This window comes from Camelus bactrianus, chromosome 5 (genome assembly GCF_048773025.1).
Source record: "Camelus bactrianus isolate YW-2024 breed Bactrian camel chromosome 5, ASM4877302v1, whole genome shotgun sequence".
NCBI lineage: Eukaryota > Metazoa > Chordata > Mammalia > Artiodactyla > Camelidae > Camelus > Camelus bactrianus.
The window spans coordinates 49,055,226-49,077,159 of NC_133543.1; the positions used below are offsets into that span (position 1 = coordinate 49,055,226).

The 21,934-nt window shown below is 36.8% G+C and overlaps 1 protein-coding gene and 1 pseudogene across 3 annotated transcripts in view; both read right to left on the reverse strand.

Moving 5' to 3' along the window:
• SCN7A (sodium voltage-gated channel alpha subunit 7) overlaps positions 1-19,427 on the reverse strand; it is a 70,777-nt gene extending 51,350 nt beyond the window's left edge. Inside the window, exons 1-2 of one of the 3 annotated variants that reach the window (XM_045507624.2) lie at positions 19,060-19,427; positions 608-846 (exon numbers count right to left, since the gene is read on the reverse strand). In XM_045507624.2, coding sequence (XP_045363580.2) covers positions 608-846; positions 19,060-19,090 — 270 coding nt within the window. In that variant the 5' untranslated portion in view covers positions 19,091-19,427. Of the gene's footprint in view, positions 1-607; positions 847-18,828; positions 18,934-19,059 lie in introns of those variants that run through there. The other 2 variants (XM_045507625.2, XM_074363829.1) reach the window with 2 other exon arrangements.
• Positions 19,233-21,934, reverse strand: part of LOC105082006 (DNA primase small subunit-like) — a 36,353-nt pseudogene continuing 33,651 nt past the window's right edge.

The following is a 21,934-nucleotide window of genomic DNA, read 5'->3' on the forward strand; positions in this document are numbered from 1 at the left end:
TTCCTAGACTCTTTCAGCTTTGTCAGTCCACACAGATCTGTCTTTTCTTATTTTAATAAGAAATAATTATTCTTATTTTTATAATTTTGTGCATGTTCTTGAATTGTTCAAATATTTAGTAGGTTCCTCAAGTCATTCTGGGCATAAGACAGAATGTGAATGTCTAAATGAGTAAGATTTATAAATAAAATATGGATTTGCTTTATTTTCCCAACTACTGAGTAAGCTCATCAAGTTGAACATTTGAAATTGTTGTACATGTTATAGAAATTTTATGTTATAGTTATTTTTAAATTAATAATCTTAAGTAGCCAATCATCTTGCTCCTATAAAATAAATCATTTACATTAAGGCATAATGTTATAGCCCATTATATACAAAGTAAAGTAATTCCAAACAAACTAACCTACCAGGAAAATAATCAGCTTTGATACAAATCTCAAATATGTGTGAAATTTCTTATCCAGTTTTCTATAACGTAAAGTTATTCTTGAAGAAATTACTTCTTAAAATTACTTTTTCTTTATTATTCTTTCATCCTATCACAATAACATTTTTTGCATGTCTACATAATAAATAAAATGTAGTCACAATAAGTAATCCTTACATTTTTATTCTTGTAATATGGGTCCACATCTTCCAATGGTTCTGACACCATTGCTTGAGGAAGATTTCCATAAACAAATGGAAGCTCTTTTCCAACTTCCAAGTCAGTGTCTGGCTTCAAATCTTCTTTGTGTTCCTCACTGTGTCCTTTAGCACTACACTGTTCCACAATTTCAAGAGACTCTCTGCTGAAGGGGACAAGACCCTTAGGTTCTGAGGAAGCCATTTCCAACTTTGTACCTGCAAGATAAGTACTGTCTTCAGTTCTAGATAAAATTTGGGTATATAAAGGAAAAATTTAAATTATAAAAGTTTAGAATAAAATAAAAACTTAGAATGAATAAAAAGGGAACAGCAAATTGAATACATGCATTTAAAGAAAATTCTCTGAATTTTACAGAAATCTGAATTATTAAACTTGGTTTTGCTTCACTTAATATTAATTTGTAATTTCATGAATAACTCATTTTACTTCATTTACTCATCTCTTGAATCCTCTTTCTTTTACAGAAAACTGCCTTTCAAGTTTCTCCCTTATAATGAAAGAGTTCCAAAGTGGCTAGAGATTGTTGGAAGGCCAGACCAATTATTTCACTCTGTGCTGTATTTAACCATTGACTAGATTTTCCTTACCTAAACTCAGGTTTCTTTGCCTCTGAGCCCCACTCTCCTGTATCTTTTCTTATAGCTCTGATTTAGTCCCTTGACTTAGTATTTCCTTCCAAATTTTAACTCTGATATCCTTTAAAGTTCTGCTTTTCCCCTCTATTACAGCCATCTTTTCGGTAAATATGTAGGCAAACACAGAGTTTCACCTATCGTATTTTACAAGTACCACATGTTTCCCAAAACACTCTCTTCCCTCAGTCATCTATGTGGCAATCCACCAATGACAGCAATTTAACAAGAAAAAACAAAATTCATTGTTTCCCATGACTAGAATCACTCTAACCTTCTAGCCGTTGTAAAAACAAAAACACACATATATACTCATTATTTTGAAAATTACTCATGAAATATTCCTTTGTCATTAATCCCTCTAAAAATAATTTTCTTACAATTATTTTCCATTAGGTATTTAAATATTATTCATTTTTCATATACCTACTTTAAGGTAATCATCTTTGTAAATCTTTATTTGGATTGCTCTAGTAGTGTTTATAGGTTTCTCTCAATTCTAGTCTTTATCTATTTCAAGCCATCCTACAAGCCATTTAAAGTAGTCTTCTCTAATACAATTTATGCATCAATTCTCCATTTATGAACCTTGTTCTTCTGTCTCATATAAAAAATATTTTTGATGATTTTTTCCAGCCCAATTCTTGTCAAAACCTAGTCTTCAAGTGATCTTACTCAGTGACAACTGACTGGTTATTCTTTATACATTTCCCTTAAACCTCTTGGTAATTTTATTACTATAATTAAGGAAAATAAATTTTGTACTTGATACTGTAGCCTTTTCTATATGTATATTTTGTCTCTTATAAGTGCTGGCCTTAGCTGAATTTCTTGTATAATATTTTCTTGACAGAAATCACACATATATGTACACACACATATTCTAATCCAGAATTTTCCACTGTTGGGTGAAATTGAGATGTTTAGTAGTTTAATTCATTACTTGCTATCAATGGAAAGTAAGAAAAAATAAATTAGTTAATCATAATGGAGTGCCGATCATTGTAAGGATCAGACTCCTACTAGCTTAAATAAGTAGTATGTGAGAGATATTTTAACAAAACAATGGCAATCTTATAGACGTCCAAAGAGAGGACACATAGTTTATTTCTGTATCCTGGAAAATAAAAATGGAAAATAATTACTGGGATAACTCTTATGCCTTTTATGGCATCACAGATTTCTGGGCTTTTCTTATTTGCTGATTTCTACTGCATTCTACCTAAAGAATGGCTTTCTCTACTTCTAAGAATGCACATAGACCAAAATGCCATCCCCTGCTTCAACTTTATTTGATTTTTCAGTTTAAGTTCCCACCATATGCCTATAGCCTCTATCTCAAAAAATGTAAATAAAAAGATACTCTAATTGGTCTATCCCAGCCTATGGATTTATTTCCCCTTGGTTCAGTCATTTGTGACCAGAGAGAGGGAAATTTCCACAATAGCAATGGATGCTTATGCCCAAAACCCTCAAGGGATGTTGCGAGGATGAGGTGTGAAGCAATTTTAAAGAAAGAAATTTGGAAAAGGAATGTTAGCATGTATCTACTTGGAACCCTCTTTCCAGACTAATAGTATGAAAACTAACAATTGTTCATCTTAAAATTTACTTATTTTCCAAATATTTTGCTTTAATGTCATGCATAAAACTGACACTTATTAAAAGACTGTTAAGAATTATTTATATATGCCATATGCACAAATAAACTCATGTATAGTAACACTTCACACATTTATTGAGAGGAGTCAAATGCTCTGAATAAGTACAATTTATAAAGACAAGCTACAGAACTACAGTTTGCTTTTACTTGCATAAGAAATTTTCTTCCCTTAAAATATTTAGTGAACTTTCAAAATTATATTCCTTACGTGGAGTTCCTTAAATATATAGTTTCTTAATAACTCATGGTTATAGGCTAGTATAAACAAACAGAATCACAGGCTTTTGGAATTAGAAAGACCTACATTCAAATTCTAAATTCTGTTATTAATATTCTTACAGGTCTCAATCAAATTACTTTATATTCTTGAAACTGTCAATTATAAAATTGGAATTCTTGCTCCTGTTAAATAAGGAGCAAGGAGCATAAAAAAATAATACAAGTGAAAATACCTAGTACAGTGATTGGTACATAGGTGAAAAGTAAAAATGAATTTTTAACTATGGTATGATTTTATATCTTAGAAATATTGGCCAAATCTAATAGAATAATAATATAGTAGGAATACATGTAATGTTTTTAACTTTGGAGCATAACAACCCATCTGCACAAATGCAGTTGATATGCTTTTGCAGCAGAGAAAACTGTCAAGGGGGTTTACTTAATAGTAATTGCAATACAGATCAATATTGATTTGTGTCTGCCAAGAAAGCTAATATAACCTTTATCTGTATTGAAGGAAGATGAAGAAGGCAGTTTTTGTCTATCCTGCTGTACTCCATGACCACACCCAAAAGTAATATATGTAAACTGGAAGGTCTTCAAATGGAATTAGAACATTGATAAGACTCAAATCATGTCATCCATAGAACAGTTAAAGAATAGAGGATATATTAGTTGAAGCAGAAAAAACTGAATTAGAACATTACTGTTTTCAAGTATCTGAATTATTCTTGTGTAGAAGTGAAATTAGACTTAAGTTGTTTTTTTGTTTTTTGGTTTTTTTTTTTTAGGAAAAGAGATGAATTAGGAGCAATAAGCTGAAGACAACAGATTTGGCTCAAGATAATAAAGCACTTTCTAAATAGTTATCAGAAAATGGAATAGTTAATTTGGTCATTAATTCGTCTCTGTAAGTAGCAATGTAGAAGCATGGACTTGTTAACAGTTGGGTAGAATAATATAAGTGGGTTCAACCATATAGTTTTAGAACTTTCCAAACTTAAAACCTTTGAATTGACTTTTCAGAGTATCGCATGATCTAAAAGTCTGGACTAAATATTAGCTAAGCTAAACCTATGCATCACTGAATTAACAAAATCAAAAGCATTTTTACATCTGTCTTTTCATGTTACAATAAAAGTGTTTCTTATATCTTATATTTTTAGGGATCCATTCTAAATGCTGAAAAAACATTATTAATTTATGTGCATACAGAATATTGTCCTTAAAAGTAGATACAAAGGGAAGTTACAAACTTATTGCAAAGATGCTGCCATTAATGAAAATATTTTTCAAAACCTTCCATTGAAATTTAATTTGTCAGCCAGTCTTCTTATTGTATAGTCCAAATATAATCTTACCATCCCATAGCACAACAATCTCATTCTGCCACCTACTAGCTATGAGATCTTAATAATATAGCCTGAGTAAACTTTGGAATCCCTCATGTATCTCATAGGGCCATAATGATTAAACCAGACAATATACAGAAAGTCTGCACCAAAGTGCTGACTTTGGCAGTGCTAATTTTCATCTCAGAAGACTTCTTTAGTCATGATTTTGATGTTGAATGAAACAACATCTTGTTGTTGACTAGGTGAATGAATGGATGGTGGACATTGTCTTCTGTCTTCAAATACAAGCACTTAATCAAATAAAACTGACATCTGACTTTTAGACAGCTGAGTGCTGATTGTAAATTATTAATCATTAAATCATAATTCAGTAAAAGCATTTCTGTGGGGAATTTATGAAATATGGTCCAGGCGCTATGCTTTCTGGTGAGTGATCTTAATACAGCACTAATGCCTGAAAAATATAGAAAGATTAATAGTCAAGCTGTCCATTAGCCTTCCCTTCTAAAAAATTCAATAGCTAAAGTAAGATTTTGGCAAGAATTGTATCGAAGTCAACTTAGGCTTGGACTCTAACAAGTTCCAGTTGTACTAATATTTTATATTATTGATTAAAGTGCCAGTCTTTCTCTTGGACATCAGATGAAAGTGGCAGAACTGGCAACAGTATGGAGACAAAAGGTGTATTTTTTACAGAAAAAAATTCTTGAAAGAAATGTTAAGCATTTCAGCACAAGCCAATAGTGACCATAATAATCATGGTAGTTATAATTATAGTTGCCAAGTGACTACCATTTCAAGGCACTGGACTACATGTTTTTAATACTATTATCTCATCTTCTCACATACCACCCTTGTGATCACCATTTAAAAATGATGAAGCAGAGACTGATGAATTTCATGACTTCTCTATCATTGTATAGCTAGATAGGTAGTGGAAATAGATGCTAACCGAGGTGTGACTAATTCTAAATTTGAGTATGTTTAAACTACATCACAAAAGTACTTACAAGCTGTCAACTTTTCAGACAAGTGCAAACAATTGATACTTCAGTGTGGCTACTTTAGAGATATGCAAAAAGCAATGGGCTTACTGGGATAACATGCTTCACTGAATAGCTGACAGGCTAATGTCAGATGGGAGTGTTTAGAAATTTTCATCATGTAAATGTCAAAGTCAAATTTTTATAAAATTTTGTAAAACTGAAGGTGAGTAAGCATAGTGGACATTAGTTTGGAGGGAGGAGCCTAGCACTTGCCTAGCAAACTGATTCTCTACATCGATTTAGAGAGTTTGTTATTAAATGAATCATGGGGGGAGACCTCCTGCAATAGAAGCAGAAAGGACCAAATAATGACTTTTCTAGGATCCCATGGATCTAAGAAGTGACCACACGACCTTGACCAAGCCAATAAAATACATCAGCTCAAGATTTCTAATTTGGATTTAATGACACAAAAGAAGAGAGGCAGTGGAGAATCTCTATTTGCAAGAGAGGCAAAAGCTTAAGCAGCAACTTTTCAGCAGTTTAGGGAGCAATAGGAGCAATGGAGTCAATAGCAGTGACTAGAGGTATATTTTTGATTATTTGATCTAAGGTATTATTTGTGCCAACAAACTGGTTCCGTCATACGATATTGGCTGTGATCTTGGCTGTGACTTAGTTAGCCCTCTCCTTACCCCTTCTCCCATATTCTGTGGATGCCCAGATTTAAGATTATTGAAAGTTGAGTTTTAATCTATCACATGATTTCATTTCCCTCAAACTGATTTTGTTACTCTCATTAAGCATAATTTGAAACACTAGTATAATATAGAGTCTATACAAAAACTGTAGTTTGTTTCAAATCAGAGCAGGAAAATAGAGGTTATCAAACAGGCTATACAGAGAAGTTTGTGGAAATGCTTTTTTCCCCAGAATTTTCACAATGAAGGTGAGCATTTTTTCTGTCAGTAATTTAAAATAGAATTTAGACTATTTTCTATAAAGACTTGGAGTATGAGAGACAGTGCAAATGAATTTTTTTCCTTTATAGGCATTTTGAAGTTTGGGCATTCTCTGCCTTCTAGTTACACTTAAGGTGTGAGTTTTGTTTACTTTTATTTGCTTTTCTTTTTGTATTGTATTCTTGTGGAACACATATGTGAAAGTTCAGCATTGGGCGGTTCACATTATCTTTGGAGCCATACACTTGTATCCAAATAAAATTTAGATGACTCAACGATTCAAATCAAAACAAAATTAAAAAAAAACCAAACAATGAAACTTATAAAAGGAAGCATAAGTTTACATATTTATAATAATTTAAAATGGAAGCCCTAATTTAATGAAGCAATGTACTGCCTAAGATGTAAGGAAATAAAGCACTCTGATAAACTTTTTTGGTACACCTTTTCTAGAAGGAAATCTGACACTAGTTCTCTAAATTAAAATGTATACATCTTACCCTTGCAATTTGAGCACTAGGAACTTACTTCATGGATACACCTTAAACCAATTTATGTGCACAAGATTGTTCAGAGTAGCATTTTGATAGCTAAAAACAGAAGCAGATAACATGTATTTTAAGTACAGCTACTAAAATATACATACATATATATATATATATATATCTCTTTATAAGGGACTACTGTTAATTTTTTATGCTTCTATAACCTTCTGGATTTTAAAAATATATCACAGAATTGTTTTAAAAATAGAAACAGGTGTTAACTAGAAAATGATGTGATTCTTACTATCTTTATAAATTAAAAAAAAACTAACAGTTGATTTCTAACTATGTACACAGATCACAGGTTCTGACAGTGAGGTCTATAACATCTGGACTTTATGACTGACTGTCATATCATATAGAGAATATGGAAGAAGTAATAGTTTAGAAATTATGGGAGGGAGAGATAATGTTTTGTATTTTAAGGATCTGAGGTACATCTGAAATACCCAAACGTAAAAATTCAGAGATTAATTGGAAATATCAATGTGGAGCTTAATAAAGAAAATTAGGCTGTGTATGTGTATATGTTCTATATATATCATAAGTACGTGTGTGTATATACATACTACATATGATTATATAGTTATATGATATATAAACAGCTGAAACCAAAGGAGTGAAAAAGATTATGTGTACTTGCAAAATGTATGGAATTCTTTATAGACTGATTTCCAGGATAGCTCATTGAAAAAAATCTATCTATAGTTTTACCTTTTTGATGAAAAAATAGTTTAGAAAGCAAATTATTTTATATATCACTACTAATAAATGTTTTAAGTCACATGGGTCAAATATTAACAAGGGATATCATGGTCAAAATAGTAAAAGCACATAAAGAAAAATAGCATGCTATATATTAGGTAACAATATAACAATGATCACTGGCTTCTCATCACAGAAAAAGAGAAACCAGAAGACAATGTAACAATGTCTTTAAAGCATTGAAAGAAAAAAAAAAATGTAAAGCTAGAATTACACGTACACCAAAAGTGCCTTTCAAGAATCAAGAAAAAGATATTTTCAGATGTTTCAGATGGAAATTTAGATCTTAAGGAAGGAATGAGGAGAACGAGAAACGATAAATATGTAGGAAAATATAAAAATTGTAAAGCATAATTACCAAAAATTGCAAGGAGCCCAGGTGTCCATCCACAGAATAGATAGAAAAATTAAAACTGTGGCATATTTATACAAGAGAACAAAATTCAGTGATAAAAATGAACTACTGATACACACAAAAATGATTGTGTCCAAAAACATGCCTAGTGAAAGATGCCTTACACCAAAGTCTTCCACCAAACTACATGATCCATTTCATGTGAGCTCTAGAACAGACAAACTAATCTCTAGGCGTGAAGCAGGAATTGACTGGGGGGCAGGGATGACGGAACTTTCTGAGGTAATGGGAGTGTTCAACAGCCTGATAGAGGTTTGCTACACATGGGTATACATGTTTGTCAAAACTGATAGAATACCAGTAAAGTTTGTGCATTGTACTTGGTTTTACCTTTAAAAAGCCCATAAACAAATACTAAATTCTAGTTATCTATATGAATTATGAAGTATTTATGGGTGAGGCCTATTGGTATTTGCAACTTATTTTGAAAGATATCAAAAAATAAGAATTGATTGATGGTTTGAGGACTGCATTAACAAACATGTGATAAATATTATAAAATGACAATTGAAGACTCTAGGTGTTGAGTGTATGGGTGTCCATTGCATAGTTCTGTCAATTTTTTCTATGCTTGAAATATTTTAGAATAAATATTTTTTAAAAGTTTGGGTCTGGAGCAAGATTATCTGGATTCATATCTGGGCTTTAGCACTTTCTAACTGTGACCTTGAGTGAGGCACTTAACCTCTCCATGACTCATTGTTCTCAACTGTAAAATGGGAATAATAAGAGTAGTTACCTCACAGGGTAATGAGTATTGAATGAATTAATAAATATAAAGCACCTAGACCAGTGCCCACCAGTAAGTACTAGTTTCTATTCTCAACCCATTAAAGTACAGTATTTTTTTGTTTAACCATCTTTTTAATTGAAATTGCTGACTTATTTCTTGGAACTTATAAAGGGAATATGCAGTATGTAATTTAATTTCCTACTGACAAATTAAAGTAATAATAGTATTCAACTGAAGTAATAGACTGTAATACTGTGACATCTCTATTTTTAAAACTCAGAGCTCTGCTTTTTACATTTTCTTCTGCTTTATTTATTTGTTTATCTTTCATCATCAGACTTTTAGATTTATTCTTGTTGTTTTCCAGTTGCTTGCTTCTACCTGTTTCCTCTTCTAACAATTGCCTCTAACTTGCTAGATGTAAACACCATAATAAAAGGCTGTGAATGGCAGTCTCAGATCTCCAATGGAAAAAAAAATCAACTATTATTTTCTTGTCCTGAGATATAACTTGAAGGGTTGAGATTGATGAATGATGACTCCTGGATTAATAAAGCACAACGTACTTCCCCTAGATTCCCAGATTCCACACAGGTTTAGAAGAAGCTGACAATATTTCTTTTTATTATAAGTACAACCCAAAATACATCACATTTATTACCTGTTAACTTAAATCCCCACAGGTAAAAATATTTCTATGTGGAAGGACTAACAAAGGCAGCTAGCTGGACAGACCAAACATCTGATGAAAATAGCCAGGGACATAAGCTCTAGTCTCCAAAACTGGCTCAGGCTTCACCCCATTCATTGCATAACTAATTTATATTCTTGGATTCTTCTTGTACTTACATCTCTTTACTCCAGTGTGGCTAACATTTTCTTTATTCCAACTCTTTTTCTTGCCCCTGAGATTGTTTTATTCTTTCCTAACTTAAATGACTTTTGATTTATGACTCTTGTCTTTACATTCTCTGCAACTGTGTTCTGCCCAGAGTTTAGCCAATTTTGGCTAAGGCTCCTTGATATGTGTGCCTAACCTAGAATTGACCTACTTTGGGTTCCAGTTCTGGGCATTTTGGTGGCTTCAGATTTCCTGGTGGCTCAACTCTATTCTTCCTAAGTTCCTTTGTCCTAATGACTCTCAGACCCCTTGGAGCACATTACTGGAATATGCTGTCTTGCAGAAAGTGGTTGCAAACAAGTAAGTCCCTCCAAAATATATTTATAATCATATGTACTTATTTTTATTTATAATTCTATATTTTAGCATTTTAATTTCAGATATATTTTTTATAAGTGAGCTCCAATTTTTCATTAAAAGATGTTCTTGCAGTTTTACATGTCATATAGGGCAATACATTTAACCATGGTGTTTGCTTTTGACATTCATTTATTTAGGAATCATTTGTGGTACATACATTCATTAAGTGCCAAGCACTGTGCCAGGTATCAGTGCTGGAAATAGTAAGATATTAGAGTCACTGAATTTAAGGACAAAGGGAGACAGACTTATAAACAAATAAGAACCAAGTTATCTTGGTCATCTCTGAAAATTACTACATTTCTAGAGCAACAGAGACTGAAATTAAAATCATCTCCAACACTGGTGGACCTGGATTCTCCAGTGTTTGTTAAATTTTCCAATAATCTGACAAGAATTAACATCTTTCTTCATGAGGGAGGTAGCAGTCTAGGACATTACGCTTTGGAATGACACAGTCAATATAGACAATAGGATTAGAAGTCCATAACCAGTGTCAGATAACAAAATCTCCCCATCTGCTTCTGATTGCAAATTTTCAAAGAACAGTGAACAGAAGGAAAGCTTAGTGGCAGTTGGAATACCAGGAAGGGATCTAGATGACTAGGGATAGGACCCCAATGAGGGTCTCCTGCCTCACTAACAAATGCCACTATGTCAGTGATAAAGGCAGTAGAAAGTGAGGTTGCTGGGAACACAGAAGTAGAGTTGATTCTGCCTTAAACAGTCCTACTTGAATCTTCTAAGACACAAATGTTTTGGTTCCCTACCAGCAAGTCTGGGAAAGTGGTCTAAGCCAACATTCTAAATCTCTCTATGTCCCCATTTTCTCCAGTTGTTCTCAAAATTCTACTGCTTTGTGAAATGGGCCTCTAGGATTTCTGAATTATCCTTTGTTACTCCAACAAAATGAGCAAGTTGTAAAATGAGCCAAGATCTTCCTAGAATTGTTTTTTCTGGTAAACTCAAGAATCTGTCAGATCCTTGACCAAAAATTCCTGGCCAGTGGCCACATTCGAGCTCAACAAATAAAATAAAAAAGTATCCTTTGTTACTTCCCAGAGGAATGCAAAGGGATTCCATCATGCAACCAGATTCTATAACTTGTCTTCAATCTTAATGTCCTTGATGCAACTGGTTCCCCTGAGATGTAAGACCTGATCTCAATTTCTGTTTTAAAAAACCCAAAACTAGAAGTATACCTTGGAGCTCTTGGGGATCATTCACAGCCAGCTGACCTCCCAAAGTATTCTCTTAATCTGAAGTGAGACTGTGGATTTTCTTGGACCCTCATTGTTGCTCAGGTTCTCAGCAGTGGGAGTAAGCTCATAGATCCACAAACCATGCCCTAAATCTGCGACCAGATGGAAAAGCTCCGAATTCTATAGCTGTCATAAAAGGCCAACCATAAACCTCTAGCACCTAGTCTGGCTCTGGGTTAGCTTGAGATGAGTACAAAACCTTCAACAATGTACCAGGCCCAGGGTGGCTGACTAGATGTGACTGTGTCAAATCTGCAGTTCACGAATCTTGGGGCCTCTCTGAGGATGGAGAAGGGGAGAGGATGGTAGCCTCTGATCAACAGTCTGGTACTGAGAGCTGTAGGGAAAGAAAATCCTCTCAGTGCAGCTGATTTGAATTATACCAGCTCTTGAGTGCATATTAGAAATCTTCTGGTGCTAATATCGAAAATCTAAGAGCCAGAGGCCCAACCTAGACAGAAAATTTCTGAGTATCTTGGACTGCGGGTCCCTTGAGTTGAATCTAATATAGCCTGCTAGACAGAAAGTTTCCTTTGGCTGATAGCCACGCTTCACCCAACCACCTTTATAAAGCAAGCAAAGACATCATTACATTTTCTATCGTTGTTTTTTCTTGTCTGATATCCTAAATATGAGAACTGAAGCTTATACTGGAATTGCTGAGGCAAATACCTGCTTTAGAACATTACTTCTCCAGAAGATCTACATGCCTTTCACTTCTCTGGGCACCTCCTCCTCAGCTCTAGAATATTCCTTCTTCTCTGGGTGCCTGTTTGGCAATGACCTTACCAGATGTTGCCATTCTGCCACAGATGTCCTCGTGCAAAACAGCTCTAAAGTTTGAAAGTAAAAAAGGAAATGCAGCTGGGACATCCACCTTATCCTCTTGCTCCCAGTCCCCTCCAAAATAACCAATCTAGCCATTTCCTTCCACTCTTTCCTTTTGTTTCCAACCCACCAAATCTCATATTTAAGCAATATGACTAGAAGTCACAGGGTTCTGGGGACAGTCTGGGTTTATGCCTGTTGCTGAGAACTAAATTATTCAGGTCATTCTCTTTCCTTTCCAAAAGCATCTGAGTTAGATGATGAATGACACAGCCCCTCAATCAGTGAGCCAAATGCTTGACCTCTCTGTAGCTTAGTTTCTAGGGAAGAGGCTGTGAGGATAGATAAGCATGGCATTCTCTCTCAGCACCTGCAGCTGCATTTTCTTAGAGATAACGAAGCACACGGAAGAAAGGGGAGGCTAGAAGTCAATGTTTTTCCTTGCCCTCCTTCTCCCACTCCTCATTGCCTCCCTTGTCCCTCAGTTTGATTCCCAGAGCACAGCCTGCCAGTAATGCAGTCAAGCTGTAAAGACAGATTCTGCACATGTGGGATGTGACTGCCCAATGCAATCACAGCCCCCTCACTTTCATTTTTCCCACCTTAGGGAATTAAAACCACAGCATCTAAATAATCAACCTCTATGCTTTCTGGGAAGCTGGAGTTGATCCTAGGGGTGAGAAACAGATGCTAGAATAGCTTTGCCAAAGAGAATTATGAAATGGTCTATATATGTATTTATATTTAGATAAATATATAGAGATTGATATATAGATAATATATATTTGTTCTCCTATGCATTTATCAAAAGATTTAGGGTAGCTTACAAGGGTATGGACCATAAAGCAAGATAATATAAACTAAGAAAAAATGAAGCAAAAAAATAGGATGGCAGATTCACATAGTAAGGATAATTTAGCAAATGTTAATTTCACCCTGACAGGAAATAGGAAGTGAAGGGTAAAATGACTTCTCACTGTGTTTCCAAACTATTTTGAAACAATTATGTTCTCTATCAGACATTCACAATCCAACAAACCTCTTGCATCAATGACATTCAGAAAACTAAAAAAACAAGACAAAAAAACCCCACAAAGTAATGATAATAATGACAAGGCTGATAAACAAGTTAACTTGGGACTAGAAGGTACTGCACACTTAAGTGAAGGAGACAGAGTTAATGTGATTACTAACTGGAATCTATATTGTTGAGAATGTAGGAACCATACCTGCTTTCATGAAGTGACCAATTTAGATTGATATTTTTGTTCATTGGAAACACTTGACTGTATTTCATAGAAATATAATGGCTTATATTTCACTTTTCCCACATTCTATGATGACTCACAGCTAAATTCTCTGATGCAGAGCATTTTCCCTGAGAGCTCTCTGATTAGCAATTTTTTCCTCCAGAGTTTGAGCTCAAATGATACTAGATGCATTGCTTTATTTCTTGTGAAAGATATGAAAATACTGTCTTTTAGGAATCATTGTCTTTTAGGAAGCATAAGACTGTGAGGAAAGATGATTGAAACTCATGAAATTTTGAAAGATATGGATAAGATTAAAATAGTCAATAATTTTAACAGTAAAGCTCTAGAGACATAATTGAGACTCTTCTCAATGGATGCAATCTTTGGCAGGCCAGGATATGGAAGTAACAGCCCCTCTCACAGTTCAAGAGAGTGTGTCAATGAGTGCGCTTTTTTCCCTGAAGGACTCATTGGCAATACTTTCTAAAATAAAGTTGCATATACTCTTTTGCTCAGCAATTAAACTGCCCTATGAATATTTTGCTGAAGTTTGATAAGTCGTGTTTGCAAAGTTGTTAATCACAATATACTTTTAATTTCAAATACTGGAAAAAATCAGTGTCCACCCTAAAGAGTTAACACCATAAATTCCAGTATGTTGCTCTCATGGAACACTATTTAGTAACAGTGAATAATGATACAGACCTGTTCATGTTCACGTGGAAAGATTCCCCAAATAAATTATTTAGTAAAAAAACATAATGTTGAGAACAGCTTGCACTACATTCAAAGAACAGCTTTGAATAAAATGTTTTAGGAGGATCATATACATAGGGGCATACATGCTAGCATATGCGCAATGTTTTCCCTCTGGAAGGAAAAAAACTGCTATATCTACGGGGAGGCACTGAAAAGGTGTCAGGGGATTCTGCTGTTTTATGGTTAGTATTTCTATACTACTTGAACATAATTTACCATGTATGTGTACTACTAAAACCCAGAAATGAGAAGTTTACACACTGAAGGCTTAAGAATAAAGGACAGATTGAGCAGAACAATACCAATCCACCTAGAACTTTGCAGCTGTCTGTTCCCCTTAGCTTCAGCCAACCTGGTTTTCTGCTTTTGGATTATTTTCACATCAGCTGCTTACTTCCTGCTTAGCTTTGATTATCTGACTCCCACACTTTACTTCTCCCTGGCATACAGTTTATCTCACCTGGCTTAACTAACTTTTTCTCCTTTGTCCCTGGACCTGGAGTCTGCCTGCAGCTGAGTTCTGCAAGCATGTCAGCCTATTTTGGCTTCTTTATATCCACTTAATTCTGGACTCAACCCCTTCACCCTGACAACTTCAGCCAACACATTCCTAGAGTATGTCATCTTGCGGAAGAAAATTGTGAATAAGTAATTTTCTCAAAAAAATAAGTATGCATTGCTATCTTGTTTGAGTTTATTTCTTAGGAATTTTTATTCCAGACATTCTTCTGGATTTAAAAACTAGAAAAACAGTCTCATAAATAAATGAATACCAGCAAAAATCCAAAGGGACAGGTGCTATTTTTCCCCAGATAAAAAGTTCTCCATTTTGGAACTGAACTCTCCTCAAATCTGGTAAACTTGGATTCTGGTGATATTTCATTAAAACAGTCAGGAGCTGAGGTCTTTGCAAGTGTTGACCATCCATTCAGACTGGTATGACTTACACTGAGGAGAAGAAATCTGGATAAGAGTCTTCACACCTGCTGGTCTCTTTTCAAATTCATTTACAAGAATGAGCCCAAGGAAAGGTTAGTGGATGTCTAAATGCTTTGAGGGGATGCAGAACACTAAGAAATGGAGCCTCATCAGGGTGAACCATTATGACTGTCAGTGGTTGCAGAGAAGGGTTCCGGGAACATGAAGAAAAGCTGCCTGGGTTTTAACTATGCCCACTTGAGCTTCTCTATGGCAACCTCATGGTTCATTAGCAGGGTCCCTTGTTTCTATGGATATGATAATAACTTCCAAGCTGTGCCTGTCCAGCCCACCAAAACAAGCATGCTGGGGAAAGGCCAGAAGCTTTTGAGAACTAACTGTTCTAGTAACTGTAGTCAGTCAGACCCCTGACCAGAAGAATCTGGCCAAAGGCCATTTAAGAGCTCAAGAGGAAGGAATCTATTCTTGCCTGGGCTAGAATAACACAAAAGACAGCTTGTTATGCATGTAATGCATGTATTTTCTATAGTCATCAGTAATCCTGAGACCTTCTGGCCTATGGTTTTAGATGCCACTGAATCTGTGGAATACACAATTAAAAAAAAAAGTTCCAGAACTGGCACATTCACTGGAACCCTGGAGACCTCCCAGAACTGGCTGTTGACCTCTGCTCCTGATCACTCTGAAACAGTTGGTCTGCTTTTCCAGGATCTACACCCCCCCCCCAACTACTCTAGCTTTTCAAATGTAGAACCAAACACATAGACAGCGACCTCTTCTCAAGTTAGAGAGCAACTAGAGAGGAGCCTGGAAACATTTAAGGGTGAGACCAGATACAGACCAGAGCCAAAGTTATAGCCTGCAAGGTGCTAAGACCATGCAGCCTCTGGGAGAACTTAGAGAATGAGAGGTTCATGAATGTGGAACCTCACTCTGGAATTTAAAGCAGAAGGGAAGGAATATTCCACTCAACATCATATATTCAACCGGGGACCATGGCCCCCAAATCAGCATCTTTTGATGTTCTAGGTTAAAACCAAGTGCTCTGGCCTAATTTCAGACTTTTAAAATCGGAATTTCCCTGGGCAGGGCCCTGGCTTCAGCATTTTTGTCAGCCTCCTGTTTGATTCTGGTACAGTCAGTCCAGCACCTGGCTGCCACCACAACCAAAACTCTCCACAGGGCTGGTTCTCCTCAGTCAGCAACCAGCTGAGTCAATCCAGTCAGAAATGCTGTGTATACAGCAGGGATATCTGTTTGCCAGATAAATGGGGGTTCCCCCATTAGCTTGGAGTGCAACTAGAATAAAACTGGCTTATAAATAGCAATGAATGAGCATAGAAATCATGATCCCAGCTGGGTGAAAAGATACACATCAGCTGAAAAACATCCCTAGAAGCCCTCAGACGAAAACTCTTGTCTTAAAGCTTCCCTTTTTCAGTGTTGCAGAGGTGAGACCTTGCCTGCATGGCCTTGATTAGCTCACACTACTAGCAGGGAAGGGGACAGCTCAGGGAAGAATGAGATCTGTCCGTACAAGTTAGTGTCATACAATGGTGGGTGACTGTCCATTGCTGATAGCTAGTCAAGTTGGGCATAGTTTACAGATGTCCTCTCGTAATAGACCAATCGTGATACAGGTGAGAGGAAATAATAGGACCAGACTCCCAGGAATCAAGAATGTCCATTTTATGCAAATTTCCCCACCACAAGTTTTCAAGAGTCTCTGGTGGTAGACATATGGCTGCGGGTCAGCTCTGAGGACCCCAGTTGCGTTGCAGAGCCTGAGTAATGAGATCTAGGGCGGGGGCATGTTAGGATACTTCTTCTCTAAGTAGAGAATTGAACAAAGTACTGTTGTTTCCATTTCCAGTGTGCTTTAGGTCTGTATTCATCCTACCTGGGCAAAAGTCGTGGGAGTGTATATCAACTGCCCCCTCAGAGCCTCTCCCACAGGAGGCTATGAGACAGAATTCCTGATTCATAGATGCTTAGCTCTGCGTCCCCCTCTCCAGTGGAAACTGACACACATTAGGTCCAGGGATCTGTCCATGCTATCTGGAATCTGTTGGTCCTTTTTCCTGAACCTACATCCAGTTTCAGGGTTTTTTTCTTTTTGTTTTAAACCCATTGATGGTTTAAAAAAAAAAAAAAAAAGGAGCTCATAGTACCTCTCCTCTGATGGCAGAATTTTAATAAATCCCAGTAGTCAACAGTAGCACATTTATGCCAGACTTTGATTTCTCCTATCTTAATTAGTGGATCAAATAAATTCAGCAATATTCAATATACCTGATTGTTTCATGCAAAGAAAGACCACATACCTAAAACAAAATTTAAAACTAAAAAGAGAAAGATGTTAAAGCATATTTTGAGAATATTCAAAAGAGTTTAAATATGAATTGTCAGTCAAAGCATACACATTTTTTGAGGCTGGAGGTTCACAGGTTAGAATATACTTTAAACTGTACCGGTGGCAAAAGATCATGACCTGGTTTTGAATATCACTTCCTCTAGAGCATTCTAGTGAGGCCTGTCAAAGCCCCTTTTACTCTTACATTGAACTGGACTTTACATGAGAGCTAAAGAGTGAAGTGGATAAAAAAACAGAACAATTTCTTATACAAGCAACAGTTACACATGTTATTACCCTTCACAAAACCCTTCGTGTAATCTCTGTTGTTTCGTCCTTATTAGGATATGTAAATTTTTGATGCGTCATTTACAAATAAGAAAAATAAAGCTTAATCAAAAGTTAAATAATTTCAATTACACAAAAATGGAAATCAAGTTTTATCATTTTAAATTCAAAGTCTTCTTCACTGGACTTCCAGTACATCACTAATTAGCCAGGTAACCTCATCAAATTATTCCCCATGAGCCTTATCTTCTTTATGTGTAAAACTAGAGGCTGGATTATAGAAACTAATTAGGGCTGGTCATAGCAGGTATGGTGCTCAGGACTCTTTATGACAGGGCCCAGCTTCCTTCTATTTTGCTATAAACTACTTTCCTGAATGATAGCCAGGAAGAAAAATATCCACAAAAAGCACCATCCAAACTGCTCCGCATTTCGAGAGATTTTTCTAGCCAACATCCAAACTTGACTCCATCATTTCCATTAATGAAAGGAGCCCATCAGTGTGTCATTCCTCATGTATTCATCATTTCTCCTCCTTAGACTGTTATCTTACGTATTGAAAGCAATATATAACCAGAGTCACAATGACCACATCGTCACTTCTAAAAGAAAACCTTCAGAAGGTATGCATATTACAAAGCTAAACAATGAAAAAAAAAAAACCTGTTGATCCAAACAATACCAAAATGCCCAGCCGTTAAAACTGGGCATGGTATTTCCCATCACATCTGCGCCTCTAATCTTATACTGTTGATTCTTACATAAATAGCACCAATCTCAAAATCACTAAGTTACTTGGAGTAAGAGATAATACTTCTTAAAAGAAGTATACTCCATCCTGCGTAAGCTTTTATTCCTTCTGTTCTATCATTGTGTCATGTAACCTAAAAGTCACTGCCATACAAGGTTTCTAGAAATTTTACACTAAGAGATCATCTTGGTTTCAGAAGCTTACCTGGTCGGATGAGAAAACTGACCACACATACATACAGTGCAGAGCAAACATCCACGGACCACTGCTGCTCTTGAAGTAGCTCTCTTAATTTGAGTCCAGAATCTTAATCTCCTGCTGGGGACCCAGGGGTGTGTAAGGGGTGGGGCAGGTGAGGTGGGTGGGAAAGGCTGGCAGCAGATGGCGGCTATCACCGTCCTGGGACTGGGCACTCAGCAAGAAAAAGGCACTTACTTGCTACCATGTGACGGGTCTCCACCAGCATCTAAGGGAAACCTGAGAATCTGGGCTCTTTGGAGCCCCTTTGTCCTCCTGGGCTTCTCCTTCTTCCAGGATCCCTCTGGTTTCCTGAGCTCTGGTTGCTTAGGAGGTGTTGCTAGGCTGGCGTCTGCCCTCACCAGCTGATGCTACTCAGGCCACGGATAGCTCAGCAGTAAACGGGCCCCACTGAATTGCTGGCTAGAAAGAGTCTCTGGGGCGGCTGCCCAGTCGCTGACCCAAGGACCCCTCCTGCCCAGATGCGCAGTTGAGCCGCGCCCGCCGCCTCGAAACTGTTTTTGTGTCCTTCCCACTCCTCCCTGCTCTCTCCAAGCCACGCCACCCTCTCCCCCGCCCTCATCCCCAGGCCTGTGCAAGACTTCAGCCTCCAGACCGGGAGTGGGCGGGGTGATGCTGACAGAGACCAGCAGCAGCGGCTGCTGCGGCTGGAACAGCAGCAGCTGCGGTGTCTCCTCCACCAGCTGCCAGGGAAGGGCGGGGCGAGAGGAGCGGGATGTGGCGGGGCGGGGAGCTGGAGAGGGCTGGAGGGCAAGAAGGAATGGAGAATACTAGAGCAGGGATGCAAATGGGGGTGGGGGAAGAGACGTGAATGGGGGAACAGGAGGGAGAGAAGACGAGAGGAAGCTAGCAAACTCAAGGCTTTACCTCGGGTACGGGCTCTCTCTCCTTGCCTAGCTACCCCCGTGGAGCCTGTCAGGGACAATTGTCAGCCTGCATCACTCAACTCTGGACATTGTTGTAGGGGGGGTGTGGGTGTGTGGGGGGGTGTGGGTGTGTAAGTGTGTGTGGGTGTGTGTAGGTATGTGTAGGTGTGCAGCTGTTCAGGAAAGAGTGGGTTGGAACTCCTAAAACCTTCTCAATCTAGATTTCTTTCCCACTCTGGTGAATTGAGACCCAAGGACAGAGGAACAATTATGCATATCTTGGAAAACTAGGGCACAATAGTGTAGTTTGGGGGTGAAGAAGGGAAGTGTTGGAGCTTCTTTCCCAAAGGGAGTTTGGAAAATTTTGCTACATCATAGAACATTCATTTTATAACCCAACCTTGTTCAAAAATGGTGTAGTTTCCTTAAAAAAAAAAAACAAAAAACCCTACAAACACACTTTGGAAAGATAATAAAAATGAGGAAAAGGGAAAGGACCTCATGTATATTTACAACAGGCTCAAATTTTATGTTCCAAGGCATTGGATAGAAGAGTAAAGGGAAGCTAACTTAACATCAGTTCTGTGCAAACCATGTGAGAAACAGCATGTTTCATGATTCACAGAAAAGGCCTTGTTACATGTACTTTGTTTAAATTATACATTTGTTATAAAGATTTTAAATATACGCAAAAATACAAAAGAAGTGTAATAAACTCCTGTGTACTCATCACTCAGCCTCAACTCTTGTCAACATGTAGCCAATTTTGTTTTATCTATACTGACCCTTTCACCTTGGACTAATTTAAAGGTAGTCCAGATAGCATATCATCTTATCCAAAAATACATCAACATATATCTCTGAATGTTTAAGGACTTCTAAGAAACATAACCCAATACAATTATCACACCTAAAACTTAATAATCATTATTTTGTAGAGTCAAACTTCCATTTGATTTATTTTCAATAGACAATGTGCGAACTACCAGCTTCTCTTCCCCACACTTTGACAATACAAGTGCATTTTCTAGTGCACAGAACTTTTCTTGGAGCAATCCAACTTATGCATCTCTTCACATCCAGTAAAGGTCTATGACTCCTTCTGTACATTCAAACATAATGTAAATATCATAATATAAACTTAAACATAAAAACATCAAATATTTTAAAGCTCAAGCAAGAACTCTGACACAAAGAGAAGTACTGCTTTGTATAGTGTGCAGCTGTAACAGGAAACTCACCCCAAGATGTTGTGCAGACCAATAATAGAACAAGAGGCAAACAGAATGGAAACCAAGGATTTATCTTCTTAGTTGGACAACCATTTTTTGCTGTTGTTTTTCTGGAGCAAATATTTTGTCCCTACTATTAGATAATATTACTAAGTTAACTTGACAAATTTGGGCAATGATTATGCTCCCAATACTGAGCTGATGAGACCCGTTTGGGTTGCTTGGCAGGGGGAAGTGTGTTGGTGGGAGGGGTCAGTTGCTGTTTGTTTTCCACACTTCTGCCTTAAGAACCTTATAATCTTATGCTCTAAGCTGTGTCTCCTAGGTATACATATTCAGAAGACTGAAGTGTTAGACTGCATGCCCTACCTCATCAAGAGAAACCTCTTCTATCACACTACAGTTGAACCAGATGAGCCCCTGGGGGAATTATTTCCCTTGTGTCCTGATCGTGGAGGCTGTTTATTCTAACTTCAAAAATGTCCGTGTCTGGAGTGTAAATGGGCCAGGTGTTTTGATTCTCACTCTGCATCACCACAACCACTTTTGATAAAACTTTAAACAATTCTCCCCAAATACAAAGAAATCAAAACTCTTTCTTTGAAGGTATGTCTGCTAGCTGTGTCATCCTTTTCTTCTTCTGGACCAGCATTCATCTTTTGACTTTATAAATATTCTTATTTACGAAGGATTTATTTTGTGTTTGATTGTCTTCCCTTCCATCTGGACTTTATTACTATTACTCTTAACAACTTTCTTATCCATTTGGATGCCAACAACCATTTGGATGACACTTCCAATAGCCTAGCTTCTAATTTCCTCCCTAATAGATGATTTTTCTCCACTTTACATCAGCTATTAATTCCTGCACTCACACTTTGAACCTTGTCATAGACAGCAACTGCCTTTTTTTCTATAATATTTATCTGACATGTTAAATATCAGTTGCTTATT